The sequence below is a fragment of the Camarhynchus parvulus genome, chromosome 5 (assembly GCF_901933205.1).
Source record: "Camarhynchus parvulus chromosome 5, STF_HiC, whole genome shotgun sequence".
Classification (NCBI taxonomy): Eukaryota; Metazoa; Chordata; class Aves; order Passeriformes; family Thraupidae; genus Camarhynchus; species Camarhynchus parvulus.
Window position 1 is genome coordinate 36,793,883 of NC_044575.1, and position 18,752 is coordinate 36,812,634.

Sequence of the window (18,752 nt, forward strand, 5' to 3'; positions counted from 1 at the left end):
TAAAGGTACAATTAGCCATATGAACATAAACCAGACATAGGACATTTCAACCCAGGAACCAGCTGCTTTCAAATTCATCACGCTCTAAGAAAAATGCCTTTATCCTAAGATATCCATAGGAGCTGCTGCCATGTTTGTTCCAACACATGATGATGTTTTGTAAGTCCTATCCTAACTCTGACATTCTTTACTTTGATTTTCATTTCTGATACAGTTCTGTTTGTGTATCTTCCAACTGAACATACCGTGCTTCTGTTTAACTGTCTATTTATAGTCATAAGAGAAATAAACATATAAAATAAATGCATCTTGATGCATAGCTGTGCAGCAGTACAGATGTTTTATTAATGAAAATGAATCCAGCTTTTTGTAAGTCATGGCAGCAATATAACGTATCATTGTTTGCTTCTCTGCTAGATGGTCCCTGCTGTTTTTACATAGAAATTCCTGTAATACTTAAAGGACATCTGGAAGAATTCAGCCAATTAATCGAATTCACGCAGGAGCTAGGCTAATGGCTGTCTGAAAGGCAGATTACATTAAATCAAACTTGCAATATGAATGAAAGTACTTAATCATACATGCAACATTCATTAGACGTGGCACAGCAAGTGTTTTGATTACTTTAATGAAAGATCAGGTAAAGTGCATCAACTGAACAGATTGAAGAGACAGCATGCTTACAAATGTTTGATTATGTTGACTATCAACAGAAACAGTGCCAGTAATTTATAGCAAAACATATTTGGAGGAGGAGGAGAGGAGGATGAAGCTGGTGAACTTGGGAGGCAAAATGAAATTTAGGCCTTGTCTCCAAGCACTTTAATTAATATTTAGGATAGCAAGACTTTGATTAAATGTCACAAAAGAAGCAAAACAAATGTAAGTGGAGAATCCTGCATGGCAGCTGCTAGGGATCATTACATTAGCAGTACTTGGAGCATGATGCTGGTTTTGAGTCCCCTCTCCTGGCTTTGAAGTAAGGAGGGCTAAGTCCTAAGCGGAAAAAAGATTTTCAAAATTACAAATATGCACAATGATTTTGGCTTGGTGCTGCTTTTCCCCTGGGTTCTGCTGGAGACATCCTCCAGTTGCCACTGCCCTTGCCCTCTATGCAGGCACTGGCACCTGGAGTGGGGAGGGAAGCTGAAGAGGAGCTGTGATTTTAGATCCTTCTGAACCGCTGATGCATCTTCCCTTTACCCAGCTCATCAGCCAGCAGACCATTTTGCCATTGCCCTTCAAGGCTGCACATTGGTGTTCACCCATAAAAAAAAGAGAAGAGAGTCTCCATCCTGACACACCTGCCAAGAGCTGGCACTGCAACCTTGCCTCTTTGAAGCTCCCTGCACAATGGGCATTTCCCAGGTCTGGTCTGTGAGAGAACAAGGCGGATGGGCTCAGGAGCTGGAGGTGCACTGTCAGAAAAGAGCAGCAGCTCTCTGCCTCGGTGCCGCCTTTCCTTTGCCCTCCTCTGTCACATTCCCTGCAAAGAGATGAATCACTATTTCCTTTTGGGAGCTATCATCCTCCTTGTTGCTTTTCTGAGATGCAGGCACCCAGCTCAGATGGGGTTTATTTCCTTGTAATGCAATTTTCTATCTTGTTCCTTCTGGGTGCTGCTCTGCCCAGCTGTTTCTAGCCAGCTTTCCATGTCGGTTTGCTTGTCTTCTCCCACCCCTACCACTGGTTTTCCTTATCAGCATCTCCCATGCTCCATCTGCCCCTCTGCAGCTGTTGCTGGTAGTGGTGGTTCCTGCACTGCCATCTGCTTCACAGTGGCTGGGCCATAGCTGCACCTTATTCCACCATAAATCCTGCCATTCATTCCCATAGGCAAGCAAAGACACAGTAGCATACTTCTGTCAGGAAGTGCATCCAGTTCTGGCAGGAAAAGGACCTGGGAATTTGGTGTGACCTGAAGAACATGGAGGGAGAAATAGAGAGGGTAGCATGGAGTAGGGGTGGCAGAAAGGTCTTGGGCAACAGCCCGGGGGAATTACCTCTTTCACCTCTGAATCAGAGAAATTTTATTGAATTAGATGGCCTCAGAACAGGGGCATGAAAGAATTATTTGGACTGGGGGGGGAAAGAAAAAAAATGTAAGCTTTTCCCTGTGGGCTCAGCTCCCTGCACCACATCCCTGCAGAACTGAATAGGCTCCAGTGCCAGCACAAGAGCAGGATGAACTGTGACCATAACAGAATCAAGTATTTGTGGCTGTGATTCACCTGCTCCTGATCTCTGCTCTCTGAAAGCCCCCTAGATTGAGCTCTTTTGGGAAATCAGGCAACCAGAATGTTTCTCTGCCCTGCCTAAACTTTACTGGAGGCAGATGTGGAGTTTCCCTTTACTGGAGGCAGGTACAGGAGTTTCAGACCCCTCATTTCTCCTACTCTCCTGCTGCCTTGTCTTTGGTCTCTTCAGCTGTTGCTCTCTCTGCACACAGAACCATCCACCTGTCTGCACACAAGCCTGCACCGAGCCCAGCTGGGACTCAGCCTCCCTGAAAGCCACTGCTGATATCCATATAATTGATAACCATGGCCTTCTGTACTAGGAGATCTCTTTTTCAGTGAGCTGCAACATATAGTGATGCTTGTAGTGAACAGAGTGCTGAGAATCTCATGCCAAAGGAAGCTAAATTTTCCTATTTATGGCATGGTGAGATCAATAAATAACTCCAGCAGGCAAATCTGGCCAATGGCAAACGGCTCCAGCCTGTGGGGTATGAGCTGAAATCCAGCTGAAATCTGTAATGAAGTCACGAAAGTCACAATGGTCCCATCGAGTCTCCTATAGCTTTTATAAGTTTGGGAGCATCATTCTGCTCCCTGGAGAGGAGCTGGTTCCCTGCAATGGGCTGATGCAGATAGGGGTGAGGAAGAACCAAAATGTGAGATTGCTCCTTTGGTCCCTATGCAGCTGCTCACTTGTGGAGCAGGGACAGGAGGCGTGGCACCACTGTCCTCCCAGTATCACCTTAGTGATGGGTGAAGTGGTGGGACCAGTTCACAGCATCACTTCATTCGTGGCAGAAGAGGAAAGTTAAATGTTTTCATAGTGTCTTCAAACCCTTCAAATCCCTCTAACCCAAGCACCTTCACAGAACAGTGTTTTCTACCTTCCCTGACAGAAAGATTTTGTTAATATTTGATCAATGAAGAAAACATAGCAGCTGTTAGCATCATTTTCCTCTTGAAGCAGATTGTCCTCAGGTAAAACAAAACACAATTAAGATACTAGCAAGGTCAGTTATATTAGACAATCCATATCCTCATAATGCAGATATTTCCTTCAATGTCTGTCACCAGCATCGAATCCCCAACCATAGCAGGATAATTGGCAGCCCTGTTCTAGGGGGAAGATGAAATGGTTTGTGTTGCCACCAAAACCAGCCTGGATTTTGTTTAAGTGCTGGAGCCTGGGGGTGGTATCGCTCATCCAGCTATATTGCTGGAGAGTCATGTATCAAGGACAGGCTTCTGAGGCAGCTTCTGTCTCCCTCCTATTTACTGCTCCATTAATTACAAACCAGATGTCAGGGCAAGATTTAAAAGTCAACCTTATTTGAAATCCTGCAATATAAAAAACTCAACCACAACAATTTTTTTTGTAGTGGGGAGGGGAAACATGAAGGAAAGAAATGTTCTTTAATCATTTACTTATAGTTATTCTCTATTTTATTTTTAACTCTTATTTTTTTAAAGTTGTGGTTGTTTTTCTTTTACTGAGTGGCAAAAGGAATTTCTCTTTTTCTTTCTGTCCCCTCAGCCCCCAGAGGAGTTTTTAGGATTTTCTCTGGGAACCAGACCTCACTTAAGACCTTCTCTCTGCCAGCTGGCATTTCTGTCATACATTCCTCTTGCTGTTTATGCCCCAAGACTGTTCAGAAATATAAATGCAGCTGCCCACTTGCTTGACAATGTTTTATTTGTGGACCATGGAGGTGTAGACCTCTTCTTCAGTGTCTGCACAGATTTCCAGGTGTCCTGGAGCTGCTGAAGACATGGCTGGGGCTGAAAGCAGTGGTATCCCTACTGCACAGCCAGAGATGAGAGTCTCCAGACAGCTGGGATGTACAAGGACCTGGATGACAAGCTTCTAGTGCCAAACTCTGGAGCACCCTGGGCAATCAGATTGAATCATGGAATTGATTAGGTTGAAAAAGAACCTTTAAGAGTTCAACCATTAACCCAGCACTAAGTCCACCACCAAACCATGTCCCTAAAAGAAGGCAGCAACAAGGAAAGGTATCTAGAGGAATCTGAAGATTGCCCTCACTTTGGAAGGTCCCCAAGAGGTTGGCCCAGCCATCACTGAATCTGATTGCTGAATCTTGGCAAGGCTTGAACGGGTCCCTCAGGCTTATGTTAGCGGCACAGTTATGAACAAAGCTAAAAGTCCCCTCACACAAAATGAGAAACTTTGGCAAAAAGGGAGGCAGAGCAGTGCTGTACCAAACAAGCAGTGCTTGTTTCCATTCCCTAGCACACCAGCATTCAGCCTCAACCAGGGAGGAGGGAATGGACTGAGGAAGCAAAGGATGCAAGACGAGGAACTGGTTCCTCTTGTTTTCACCCTGCCAGGTCCCCACTAGCTACTGCATTTTCCCACTAGAAGTTTTATTTCCAATTCACTGTGGGATTAACCCTTTGGTTAATCTTAGATCATATAAGGATGATTCTCGTGTAAGCAGCCAGTGTGTTTAATCAAGGTCAATCTGATTTAAGCAGACTCCCAGTAGGGAACACAGTGTAAGGACAGGAGCAATATCATTCAGCTCCTTGCTTAGAAAAGCTTTGACCTTAAATAAAGTTTCCCTGTAGTAGCATGTTCAGGAGGGTGTAATGCTGCACTCTCAGCTAGGTGATGGGACTAATGAAATGTAATAAGACAGTGAAAAAATAAAAATCCAGCAAATTTACACAGGATTTAGTGGTGTGTCCACAACATTGTTAACTACTATTATAAATTATCTGAATTTTCTAACTGTAAAATTTTTGGTAGGAGTAAAGGACGATGGCAAGAAAATAAGCCCATATAACAGTCTGGAAAGCTTAGAAGCTGTGAGAGTTGGGTGTAATGCCAGTCACTACAGTTACATTCTCTTGTAAATGTGGGATGGGAAATAATCTGTAATCACAGAATAATTGTGACCCTTCCAAGTGGGAGCCAGGGCACTGGGAGTTTGTACTGGGGCAGAGACGGCCTGGGCAAACCAGCATATTTATTGAGAGAAATAAGTCACAAGGTGGCTGAACCAGCTTGAATCCCCAAGCAATTTTGCTGGTGCATTTGTCAGCATTGGCACATGCTGCAGCAAGAGCAAGGTGGAGTGATGGGTTCTACAGTTCTGGGTCCCACCTTAAAAACTGATCATGAACTGGAGGCAAGTTTAGAAAGGGACAAGAGGGCTGTGCTGGAGGGCACTGTGAGCAAGGAGGAGGCACAGAGGGGCACCACATTGCAGGGAAGAGCCAAGAAGCACTGCAGGAGGGACATCAGCCAGGGAGATCAAGCAGTGATGCCTCATCTGTGACTGCAGGTTACTCCCCAAGCCTTCCCACAATGTCTGGGCCATGTCAGATGATGGCACTGGGGGCCTGGAGAAATTCCCTGATGAAACTCCAATCTACAGCTTTTACTGGAAAAATGTTTGGAGTTTCAGTAATCACTCAATACATGTGCTTTCCAACTGGGACTCTACCTCCAGCTACTCCTGTGCTGGCAAAGGCTTTGTTGGATTCCTCACCTCTTAGGACCAGAAACTGAACTGGACATTCCAGAACTGGACATTCCAACCACAGACTATTTTTGCAACGTGACAAAAGCAAATTAATGGGAATATTGTTTACAATGGGAAACTGAAAGAGCTATTTACATATTGCTTGGAGGAACAGTGGATCTGTAACCAGAGATCCAGTTATTCAGTGAGAAATGTGGATGAGAAGTCCAGGTACAAGGGTAAAAACAAATCGGGTAAAAATCAAGCAGCCAGTCAGTGGAGTGACCTAAGAGCATGAAAGCATGGCTCGTTGGTCCCAGTTACAGTGGTTCCTACTAACAAAGGGTGATCTCTAGCCCATGGAGTATATAGTCTAATCTGAGATCCAGTGCAACCATGAAAATGGAGGAAAATGGGAGAGTAATGTAAAACATGATTAAGACTTTGCTTAGCAAATATAACTGAAGCACTTACACAGAGAAGTGGTTTGAGAGAGTGTTTTGAGTAGGTAGGAGGAATTATGGTCTTGCATGAAGGCTTCACATCTTTCTTCCACTTCTGGAAAGCCCCTGGAACCAGAGGTGCTGTTCCTCCCTTTCTCCTCCTGCTCTCTCCTTCCTCCGGCTCGGCGATGCTTCCAGCAGAGTGGGTCCTACCCTGGTGAAGGCTGGCTGTCCCTGGTCACGGCGGGAGCGAGGCTCCAGCGAGGTCATTTCCAATGGCACGCCATCTCGTGTATGCGGCGGGCATACGGGTGGGACAGCCCCGTCCTGCCGCCAAGGCCAGGCTCGGGGACACGGGCGGTCCAACAGGAGATGCTGGTACCGCGCGGTGGGGCCGGCGGGGCTGCTGAGACCCCGCTGCCGGCGCGCTCGATTCCCCTAAGAGGCGATTAGTGCTTTAGCAAACACGGCCCCTGCCTTGCTCCAGGGGCGCACCAGCTGCCACCCGGCTCAGGCAACCAGAACGGGCCGGGAGTTGCACCGGGGCGGGATAGGGGGAGGTTCGGCCGCTTTTGCAGTTTGCTGTACCACACGTCAGCCTTGTCTCCCCGGAGCTCGGGAGCCCGCCCGCGGGTGAGGCTGCCAAGGGACCGGTCATGGCCATACGCAGAGCCGTGATTTAGCATTTTATGCGGCGGCGGCAGCCCGGCAGCCCTTCTCTTGCATTGGGAGCTCACCGCAATACCGGAGCTTTCTGGCTACTTCTGGGAAAACTCCTGACGTGGCTGTGCAGAAGGACGGAGCCAGTTCCCAGCTCCGGCTCGCTTCAGCGGAAGGATGCGCGGGGCGGTCCGTGCGGCCCCGGCAGCGGATGGAGGCACCGCACGAACACCCACGACAGACGCTCCTGCTCGACCCTCGTCCGGCCTCTCGGGAGAGACCCCGAGCGCCCGTGACCCAGCTCGGGGTCTCTCCCACCTGGGAGCCATTCCGGCCCCACGCCTCCCTCAGTCCCGCAGGGTGCGGGGTGCGCTCCCCGAGACACCCGCCCGTCCCCGCGGCCCGAGCGCGCCCGCTCCGGCCCCGCCGCCAGCGCCGGCCCCAACTCCTCATTGGCCGCCGCCGCCGGAGGGAGGATGACGCCCGGGCGGGAGCGGACGCCGGGGGTATAAAGGCCGGGCGGGCTGCGGGCTGTGCCGCGCTCCCGCTGCCCCGCACTGCCCCGCCATGCCGCGCGGCTTCCTCGTCAAGCGCAGCCGGAGACCCGGCGGCTCCTACCGGGCACGCCCGCGGGAGCGGGACCCTGACCGGGACCCTCCGCCCACCCCGCCGCCGCCCCCGCCGCCCGCCGGCGGGGACAGCCCCGCCACTAGACAGGGAGCGGAGGAGAAGGGCGAGGAGGAGAAGGAGGGAGCGATCGCCGCTTGCCCCGCGATGTGGGCCCCCGGCGGCGGCTGCGGCGGCCCCGGGCTCACCCCGCCGGAGGCTCCGGCCGCCTGGGGGGCGACGGGGCCGTGCAGCGCGGCGGGGCCGCGGGCGGCTCTCTTCGAGCGGTGCCTCAGCTCCCCCGCCTCCGCCGAGTCCTTCCCCCTGGCCGCCTCCTTCCCGCCCGCCGAGAAGCTGCTGCTGCAGCCGCGCACGCCGCTGCCCGCCCCGCCGCTGCCGTCGGTGCCCGCGCTGAAGCGGCCGTCCCGGGCCAAGGCGCCGGCCAAGAAGGGCAAGGCCACGCGGAAGCTGAGCTTCGCCGACGAGGTGACCACCTCGCCCGTGCTGGGGCTGCGCATCAAAGAGGAGGGGCCCGAGGGCCGGCCGGGGCCGCCGGCGGGGCGCACGCCGCTGGGCGAGTTCATCTGCCAGCTGTGCAAAGAGCAGTACGCGGACCCGCTGGCGCTGGCTCAGCACCGCTGCTCCCGCATCGTGCGCGTCGAGTACCGCTGCCCCGAGTGCCACAAGATCTTCAGCTGTCCCGCCAACCTGGCCTCGCACCGCCGCTGGCACAAGCCGCGTCCCGGCCCCAGCGCCGAAGGCGCCGCCTCCGCCCCGCCGGGCAAGGAGAACAGCCCCGAGCGGCGGCCCCGCGGCCTCGCCGCGCCCCAGCCGCCGCCGGGGACCCGTCAGCACCGCGGCGGCGCGGACAGCGCCGGCGGCGCCCCGGCCGCCCCCGGCCCCAACCCCGGCCCAGCTCACGGCGGCGCTCCCGGTCCGGGCGGCGGCCCCGGCGGGGAGGCGTTCGCCTGCCCCTGCTGCCAGAAGCGGTTCCGGCGGCAGGCTTACCTCCGCAAGCACCTGGGCACCCACGGGGCAGCGCGGCCCGCTGCCTTCGGCCCGCCGGAGCGCGGGCCCCTCACCTTCGCCTGCCACCTCTGCGGCGCTCGCTTCCCCTCGGCGGACATCAGGGACAAGCACCGGCTGTGGCACGCCGTGCGGGAGGAGCTGCTGCTGCCGCCGCCGCCGCCGCCGTCCGCCGGGGTCCCCGAGAGCAGCACGGCGGGCGGCGAGCGGCAGGGCTTCCCCTGCAAACACTGCCCCGCCACCTTCTTCAGCGCGCCCGGGCTGGCGCGGCACGCCAGCAAGTGCCACCCGCCGGAGAGCAGGCAGGTCCTGCTGCTCCAGGTGCCCGTCCGGCCGGGCTGCTAGGCCCGCGGCCGCCCCGGTGGGACTGCTCCGAGAGCCCGGGCTAGCCGAGCGAGCCCTGGCCACGCTGTAATTACTATGGAAAGTCGCGGCTCTCAGGGCTACGACGTCGGAGGGGCCGCCCGGTGACTCCCGGCCGGTGGGTAGCGACGCGCGCCCGGCCGGCACGGCGGCGTGTTCGGCCACGGGCCGCACTGCCGGCAGCGCTCACGGCGAGCCCCGCAGCGGAGGGAGCGCCCCGCAGCTCCCCAGCCACCGGGGCGGCCGGGGGACGGCGGCAACAGGCGAGAAGCCCCGCCAGCATCTGCCGGGAGGCGGGCAGTGCCGAGGCGTCGGGTGGCGGCCCACCACCAGTACCGCCAGTATCTTCTGTAACGACGGAGAGAAGTACGGTTGTATATAGGATATCTAAAGAGAGGAATTATTTTTCGTGGGAAAAGGAGCCTGATCTAGTGACCTTGTTTTCATAGCCTTAGCCCCCGAGCTTCAGCATTCGTGGTGTACTCTGTACTAAGGTAGCTGAGAAGGTAAATGTTCATATTAAGTCAGTGTCAAGTCACACAATAGCTAGCGAAACGTATGGGAAATTAATCGTGCTGTCTGCTTAATTGAAATACAAGGTGTTGATCTTCTATAGCTAAGTACGCATCTCCTGCTTACTCTGTGTCTCTGTACTCTAGCAACTGTGTGGTAGGCAAAACACACGTCTCTGGCAGCTGCCCGTTCCCAAAGCTGCTCCGCTCCGTTCGTGGCTTGTTAGTGCGGCACGGACAGCAGCCAGGAGGGCAGGTCGGTCCCACCGGGCTGGGCCGGGTGGGCAGCGTGTGGCCCTGCCCGCCCCTGCGTCGCGGGCAGGCGGAAAGTGCCGTGTGTGCGGCTCAGCTTTCCAGGCGGCCTCCGACCTCTCTCCCCTGTGAGCTGCGCTTTTGATGTGAGCTCCTCCGAGTCTTGTGAGCAGCTGAAATTAGGACATGAAGCAGTCTTTAGACATGTTGCTAAAGCACAGGTGATAGGCTACCTTCCTTCTCCCTAACGACACCTACCTTTAGCAAAGCAACCCGCGGCGTGTTCCCTGGCTTTGACAATGCTCCGGCCAAATGCTTTGAAATGCTGTTTGATTTACCAGCTACTGACACTTCAGCCAGTATTTATTTGTTTGTTTATTTATTATTTTATTTTTTCATGAGTGCTTGTTTCTAAATGTGATAGTAGATGAGACTAAAAATAAGGTCAAGAAAATTCAGTAGAAGATTTCAAAGAAAGCTCACGCCTTTCTTGAATTCAGCAAGGCAAAATGGGTCAGCTGGTGACTTCTGAAGAACCAAACTGATCCCAGTTGTACTCTTTGTTCTAACACTCTCTCTGACATAAGCATGCAAAATATTTCAATCTCTTGATTAGCATCCTCTAAAGAAATTATTTCTGTAGTTTTATATTTTGCAACACACAACTAAAGATGTATTGTGCCCAAAGGCTGCGAGCAAGCGGTAAGCGCTTTATGTTAAATGTGCTTCATGGACTTTGTCATTTTAGTTCCAGAATCTGGACAAATGAATTAATACAATATAACCTAATGCAGCCAAGATTTGCTTTCTGACAAAGGAGGCTAAACTTGCAACTCACTAATATGCCAAAAATAAAGCATGTGAATTTAAGTTGTGCATTTTTTCTGTCATTTGTTGACAACAGAGACTTAGGTAAAAATGCCCGTTTATGCAATTAAATGAGTTTGCACCTGGAGAAAGTCACTATTTTTTTGTTTTTTTAAATCATGGTTCCTCTTTCTCTCCTTGTGTAGTCAAAGATGAAGGGCTGCAGACCACACAAATGTGATGATTATTAACTGCTCCTACAATTGGCACTTGAACAACCAGCCTGCCAGAAGGAACAGCCTATGCTTTGTATTACCTGCACAGCTACATGCAATGTATTTACTAGATCTGGGGAAAAGTTTTCAGTTGGGCATTCTTGAGAACTTGTGTGTGCTTTTTTAATACAAAGGAAAACTAAGCAGTGTATTGCATTTAACTGCTTCATGTGCATGTAATACACAATTCTTCTATAAATTGGACTAAGAATCTAATCAGTGAGGTGAATAACTAATATACAAAAAGTGGTAAGAATAATTTTATTGGATTATTAAATAACATGTCTTCTCTTCAACCATTACAAATTTGTAGATACTACATGAATGACAATACATAATTTCTTTTTTTATTGTTGCCCATATATTTACACATGCAGTTAGTACCGATGCCATGCTACATTTTGTTAACAGCATTTTGTTGTTTACTAGACTTGAAATGTGAGCATTTAATTTTCTGTAGGAAAATACCTCTGGGTGGGTGGAACTCATGTACTAACCTGCGCTCACAAGGTTGAAATTATTAGCATTTCAGGCCAGGCTCCCGGAGCGTGTTCCCTTTTCTTCCCTAGTACCCATCATCACAGCAATGAATTTCTATCAGGAAAGTGTTTGTTTTTAATTTTTTTTTAATGTAAGAAAAAAGAATATACATCTAGATGAAACAGCATAATGATAATGGCTAAAACTCATGAAACTCAATGGCATTTACTATTGACACCACTTGGAAAAGCAAACATTATAAAAATATTTGGAAGCCGAGCATAAATAGAATTTCAGGACAGTGATTTCTTTTTTCTGGCATAATTATCTGCAGAATTAAGAAATGATACATCGCTTTATGATGAAAGGGTGCCATAAGCAAATTATTTCATTTGGATTCCGTGATACTTGAAACGCCATTGAACTATTTTATTCTCAACATAAATAATCTGTACACATCTTGTGCATTAACATTGTGACATCTGACAAAGACTTTACAAATGCAACTTCAATTTAAAATTGTACATTCATTTTCAAATTGTACTTCTTTCTTTCTATGTTACAGAGAAAATTGCAATGGGGCACAATAAATATAGTGTAATCCTACTGCAGTCTCCAATTCCATGTTGACTCAAGATCAACCAGAGTTAAAACCCAAAGTTAATCATCCATAATCATCCAAGCAGGTAAAAGGTGCAGGGTACAAACTGCACTACAAAGGAAAAAAAAAAGGTGGACTGGAGTTTGGTAAAAAAAAAAGCTAAATTATTAAAGTAAAATTCCAGTGTCACTGTTTAAAATAAACATACAGAAAAGGAGTATGCAGGGCATGGGTGCACACACATTTGAGACATTATCCTTGAATGAACGGCGTGAGCAGTAAAACCCCAGAAGGCGGTGAGTGGCTGCGGGAAGGGTGGCCAGTGCTCTTCACTAAAGCTGCAGGCATCTCATCTCGCCACTTAGGACTTGTTGGCTGAGCCAGAGGAGCGGCGCAGCTTCATGGACATGCGGCTCTTGCTAGTCCGAGGAGACATTGGAGAGGCTAAGTCTGTTCCATCCACCTGTGCTGTTGCTGCTGCTGGAGTTTCTCCCGGCTGAGTCTCTGGGCAGAAGCCTGCAGAGGACAGCAAGAACCAGAGGTGTCAGTGCTGCCTTCCACACTCACAGCACGGGATCTCTTAGCAAGGGGCTGACGGGAATTTCAGTGCTGCTGTCACTGCCACAGCATCTCCTAGCCTTTTATCAGCTGTGGGTGATGGTATTGCTCATGGAATTAACAACTGCCACAAATCCACCCCTACAGAAAAGATGATTCCAGAAACCACTGAGCTATGGGACTGCAGAACTCCCTCGCTCTGAGCAATTGAGGCAGCACTGAAGTGGGCAATGTTCTCCCGGTAACCAGGAAAACAAACAGCTCCAGTTCCCTTGCAGGGATGGGGAATCATTAGTCAAACCACAACCCAGAAGAATCCAGTCTTTAATGAGAACATGAAGGTTAACAGCTCATTGCACATGAAGGGAGCTCTAGGAATGCTGCTGAAGAGGTGGAGTGAATTGGGGGCCAGCTGAGAGGCAAAACATCTTCTCCCATACCAACTTTAGTTTGTGCTTCAAAAGGCAAATTCCTACAGGGCCCACAAGGCAGAAGCTTGAACAGATTGTACTAACTGGATGCACTATATGTTAACGTTTCTTTGTAAAAGGAACAAGATGAATTTGAGACAATGATATGTAATTCATTAGCCCAGTGCCCAGAGCTATGCTCCAGTGGCTCCAGAGTCCTCACTGCAAGGGGACAGAGCTCTTTCCTACAAACAGCCTGTCTCCAAATCATCTTCCATAGACATACAAAAGGAAAAGGAGAAAATATGAAATCAAAATTACATTCTCCTTCCCATGCTATAGAAAATTAATACTACTAACTTCCATCCATAAAACTAAACTGCATTTTCATTACCCATTTACAGCCACTGACAGTGTGATTGAACTCAACTACCACAGTTGCCTCTGAAGGCTTCTAACCCATATAATTTAGAGATAGAGCCTGGTCCTGCAGGTGTCAATGGGGAAACCCCTGTGGACTGCAGTAAGCCAGAAATCACTTGCTATTTCTTCTGCATCATGCTATTACTGGTAATTCTTTAAAATAATAATGCAATAATCAGAACTGAAGATCTCTCTGCCTCAGTATACATTTTGCAAATGAAGGGTGCAAAAAATCATTCAAAACTGGTCATGATTTATCTTGAAAGATTCTGCTAAAACCAAGTGAGGTCATAAGGTAAGAAATCTAGGAGGAAATTTAAAAGATTGTCATAAACCTGTGGTATTTAGCAATCTGGCTGTTCTTGCCTGATACCTCACCTGCCTGCTCCAGAGCAAGAGCACGGTACTTTCTGTCTTCAAACTGACATGACCCATCAGAGTGACAGGGGAGAGAAAGGGCTGTTATTTGTTCCCCAGCTGGTGACAGTAATTTTGTTCATGAACTAGGTACTTCACTGCCAAACAATCTGGAAAAGCATAATAATGCCTGACTCACTGTGCCTTATAGAAAAAGGCAAGCAGGGAAACATGCATTCGCATTTTCTGAAATTCTATCTTGTTCTGATTTTACAAGAAATTAAAGCATTTCAAATGGTGGAAATTAGAGAATAGAAAATAACCGTTGTTGTTTTGCACAGCATACCATTCACAGCTAGCGTGAAAGACCTTCCGTTTCAAGCCTTTGCCCTTTACCTTGATGTGGCCAATGCTTTCTAGTGGAGGTTTTGGAAGGAGAAGAAATATCACAGCATTTCTTTCTTTGTTGAGAATGAAGAAGTGATGAGGAAGGAGGAGTGGAAAGAAGTGAGGAAGGGGGAGGAGAAAAGATAAAAGATAACAGGTGTGAGACATGAGACACGAACCGCAGAGATTGAAGGGTATTAACAGATGAGCACAGAAAACGGAATTTCGAGTTTCATTATGCAATTGCTGCTCATGCTACAGGTTAAAGAGAGTGATGAGTTAGTTATGTGCAATGAAGCAACAGCTTTGAAATACGGCATCATACTTACCAACTAAGCATTACAAGAAAAAAAAGGAAGGGAGAGAGAAAGAAAAGAATTCTATAACATTATCCAGATCCAACAACCTTATTAATAGCAACTGAGATACATCCTAAACACTGTCTGAAATGCTTGTTTAACATCGGTGAAAACAGATAAATACTCACACACATACACACAACAGATAAGGAAAAACAAATGGCAACTCAATATATGGCTTCTGTTCTCCAGCTGTTTCAGTTCTGAATATGTGAAAATTATAGCCAGTCTTAACACGAGACTCCTGAAATCACGTAAAGAAGCAAAAGCAGCTAGTTTAAGCTAGTTAGTCTGCACTGAAGGGTTAAACACTAGTGTGAAATTTTATCATGGGTTGTTGGATAAAGAAAACGTCAGTCTGCCCTATTATTTCAATTAAAGTATTATTCCAGTCGTAGCTTAAAATTTTGTTTCTAATTCCTGTGGACAAAAGCACAAATTCACATATAACATCATTTTTTTAAAAGAAACTTAGAGCTATTGAAGAACAGAAGTCATGTAAAGTGATTTTCACATCTGAACATACCACACCAGAAGAGTGAAGAACAACAGCACTTAAAATAGATTTAAAGTCTGACAGAAATTAACAGATTAATTAGTAACTAAATTTCTTTGGATTTTAGATAAGCATATATATACATACATACGCTCATACACACATGTGGATATTAAATATGGTATATAAAATTTTGCAGGTTTTGCTTCCCCTTCAGAGTTTTAAAATTTTCAGTATAAAATGCTATTATCTTTATCTCTCTCCACAATTGTCCTGGTCCTGGTCAGGACGGGGTAATTTTTGCAGTAGCCAGGAGGGGGTATGGCTAGGATCTGGAGGTTATTCTGTATCATCTTGTGTCATTTTCTGGGGAAAGGCTCACTTCTGGGTCAGTGTAGTGCGGTGGAGGGAGTGGTTGGGTATTATTGTGGGGGGGGGTTCGCCTCCTACATCAAACTGTTGTCCTCTTTCTTGTACCCTCTGTCATTAGCACTGTTGTTACGTATGTTTTCTTATTCATTGCTATTTCCAGTAAAAATTGTTCTTATCTCTTCAGCTTTACCTTTTATGCCTCCAATTCTCCTCTCCAGCCTGCTGAGGAGAAGGGGAGTGACAGAGCAGCACATGGTTACAGTAGGAACACGGAACTGGAGAATACCATTTCTAAAACACAACAGCCTTCTTTGGTGCCCAATGTGAGGCACCAAGGGTTGAGACAACAACAGTTCTGCCCAGAGCGAGTTGAAAACAAATTTGATCTAATCTGATTTGATTTGTTACCTTAGGTCCAGACCTACTGGTTGCAATGTTGCTTGGTCTGCTTGTGTGGGTGTGGTACCTAACCCTGTACATGTTTTTGTATATCCACTATGTGCTCATAATGGTGTCCTTTTTCAGAGCAGGGAGAGGGATTAGGATTGCTTTGTTGCTGTACTATTGAGTATCTGGTTTTGACATGGTAAAGTAAAGGGCAATGAAGGTCATTTGGGATGTGTATTCAGTGTTTCCCTTCTATCCTTACTCAGGCACTAGCTCTGGGGGCCCATTAATAATCACATCCAGTCTGTGGGGGGAAATGGGGAAGATGACTTTTCCCAGCTTTTCATCTCCTTTTCCTCCTTCAGACCTCTTAAAACAGCTTTTGAGAATTTTTAATTCTTGCTGGATGTTAAGGAAAGCATATTCTTGTTGCTAAGTCTGTGACATCTCCTCAGTGCAGTCTACACCATATTTAGAGTCAGGACAGAGATTTCTAGGGAGGTCATTCAGAGATCTGCCCTGAGGGTGAATGGTCATGAGTAGCATAGAGTGTGGGAGAGAATGGGCCAGTTTTTGGGGAAATTCTCTCCTCCAATGATTTAGCAGTTCACCTACACAAGCCTGATAAAGTGACAGAATATTTCCAAGGAGAATGCTGTGGCAGCTCCAGAGAGGAGCAATATAGAAGATGTGTGTGCATCTACATGATGTACTTTTACAGCCAACTTCCCTACCCAGGCAGTGATGTCTTGCCACAGTTCAGTGGCCCAGATGGTTTCCTTCTGCACTGCCAATCACCCTTTTTACATGGTTGTAGCCATACCCACAGAGCATTTGCCACCATGCACGAGTCAGTGTAGAGGCCATTCCTCTCATACACCTGACGCCAGCTGGATGGCCTTCAGCTCTGCACCCTGGCTTGTTCCACTCTGTCCCTCAACAGCTTGTGACTCATCTTGTAGGACTTCACACATCATCCTTCCATTTTAGATGTATCCCTACAAAATGCTAGGAACCATCAGTGAGGAGAGCATATCCTTCTTCATTTTCTGGTAGCTGATTACACGGAGGCGTTGGAGTTGGGCTACTGAAGAACATTGCAAGAATGGACAGGTGGATCGGGCTGCCAAGATTTAAGTGTCTCAGGTGGATCTGGACTGGAACATAAGGGTGAATTATTTCTGACTTGGTGGGCCCCTAACACCTCCGGTCATCAGGGAAGAGATGCAACACCCAGACGGGCTTGCGACTGAGGAGCAGACACTATATCCCAGGTTATCCATAACCATGAAACATGCACAGCAATCGGTCAGGCTAAATGGGTAAAGCCTCTCTGGTGTGGGGGACGAGGGTTGAAATAAAAATGTGAGGCAGTTTGATTACATCACACTCCCACAAATCTGCCTAGACAAGCGCTATGTGCTGACAACGGTAGAGACAACAGTGGATGGCTGGGACACACCCTGTGCCTCACATCACTGCCCGGAACACCATCCTGGAAACAGCTCATGTGGTGACATAGCACCCCCAAAAGAACAGAGTTGGACAATGGGACTCATTGAAAAAATATCCTCATAGACACCTGGGGCACCATATTCCCTATCCTGCACCAGTCTGTGGCAATCAGGAATGGTACAGTGGACTGCTAAAAACCACATTGAAAGCAATGGGTGGTGAGACCTTCAACACTGGGATCTGCATTTAGCATAGGCCCCCTGGTTAGTTAACACTAGAGGATCTACCTTGCTTGCCCTGCCCAATCAAAACCTCAATGTACTGCAGAAGGATATAAAGTCCCTGCGGAACATATGAGAAATGTGTTAGGGAAGACAGTTTGGATTAATTCTGCCTCAAGCAAAGGCAAACCCACCCATGGGATTGTTTCTGCTCAAAGACACGGGTGCAGTTGGGACAGGAAAACACAATGTGTAGCTCCAGGGAATTTGATTTTTGGGTTAGAACAGTCTGTAATGTTGAATTGTATAGAAGTGGTTGCTGAATGGCACTGCCACTGTGTGCCAGAACTACTGTGGACAATGAGTATGAACTGCTCCAATTGTGAGCTCCTGGTGCAGCTTGCAACCACCTGACAGCCACCAACTCTCCTGCCCTGGAAGTCATCTAGGATGGACTGAACCCACAGTCATCAACTAAAGGAAGTCAACAGACACCTTGGAGGGATGGTCATTGCCTATGGAAATGATACTCATGTTTATGTAGATATGAAGATATATGTAATAGTTGGAAGGTGCAGGATCTGGGCAGGATGGAGATGGTATAGAATAAAGGGTGGAATATGTCCTAGCTCTGGCCAGGACAGGGTTGATTTCTGCAGCAGCCAGAAGGCAGCGTGGCCAGGACTCATAGGTTAGTCTATGTAACTTTGTGTCATTTGCCAGGGATGGGGGAAGGGCTCGCTTCCAGATCTGTGTAGCACGGCAGAAGGAGCAGTTGGATATTGTCAGGAATGGGGTGCGTCTGTGTCCATGTGAATTGTTTGCCTTTCTTGTACCTTCTGTCATTAGTATTGATGTTGTTGTTGCTGCTGTTCATTTTCTTATCTTATTGGTGTTTCCAGTAAATTGTTGTTATCTCAACCTGTGCCTTTAATGTCTCCAGTTCTCCTCTCCAGCCTGCTGAGGGAAGGGGGAGTGATCAACCAGCATATGGTTAGGAGTGGTCTCAGTGGGAATACTGAATTGGAAAATACCATTCTTAAACCACAACAACAATATATTCAGTTATCCAAAATATAAAAACAGGGTTATATATGAAGGCTTCACAGGCAAAAGATGTGAAGTCAGAAAGAGCTCTAAAATAAACAAAGCAAATGTCTTTGTATTTTTAAGAGGCAGAAAACATCAGGAAGTGATCCATATTTTTCTCCTCTTAGATTTGACAAGTGACAAATACCATAGCTTGATCAGCTATGATATTTTGGGGCCACAATGCAAAGCCATTTCAATTGGTTCTGAACAAGGGGGTGGGTCAACAAAGTTGAAATGCGACATTTTCAAAGTCCATTTGAAAAATTTAGTATCTTCTAATGATAGTATGTTGGTTATTTGACTCAGAAATCAACTATTTAAATCTAAAATGGAATCCTAACTACACACAGACTAAATTAGAAGTGAGGTGAGATGGAGGAATCTGGAGGTATCAGAACATATGCACTGCCATGACTAATCTTGCACATCAGTTCTGACTTTCAAAGATGAAAAATTCACCAAGGAGAAGCCTGAAAGTGCTG

At 47.8% G+C, this 18,752-nt stretch overlaps 2 protein-coding genes across 12 annotated transcripts in view; one reads left to right on the plus strand and one right to left on the minus strand.

Annotated features, from left to right (window-relative positions):
- Window positions 1–7,398: 7,398 nt before the first annotated feature.
- Window positions 7,399–8,995, plus strand: INSM2 (INSM transcriptional repressor 2). The gene has a single exon (XM_030950041.1). It carries the CDS (start codon window positions 7,399–7,401, stop codon window positions 8,806–8,808), a length of 1,410 nt encoding a protein of 469 aa, XP_030805901.1. The 3' UTR covers window positions 8,809–8,995.
- A 1,924-nt stretch (window positions 8,996–10,919) lies between these two features.
- The window catches only part of RALGAPA1 (Ral GTPase activating protein catalytic alpha subunit 1), a 131,741-nt gene continuing 123,908 nt past the window's right edge, over window positions 10,920–18,752 (minus strand). For 4 of the 11 annotated variants that reach the window (XM_030949769.1, XM_030949761.1, XM_030949764.1 and 1 more), the window contains one exon: window positions 10,920–12,269. In XM_030949769.1, the coding sequence (XP_030805629.1) occupies window positions 12,115–12,269 (155 nt within the window). In that variant the 3' untranslated portion in view covers window positions 10,920–12,114. Of the gene's footprint in view, window positions 12,270–13,847; window positions 13,963–17,599; window positions 17,603–18,752 lie in introns of all 11 variants that reach the window. The other 7 variants (XM_030949766.1, XM_030949765.1, XM_030949771.1 and 4 more) reach the window with 6 other exon arrangements.

What these genes read in the sequence shown, in the direction of transcription:
- INSM2 (XM_030950041.1), top strand. Translation starts at nt 7,399, where the DNA reads ATGCCGCGCGGCTTCCTCGTCAAGCGCAGCCGGAGACCCGGCGGCTCC.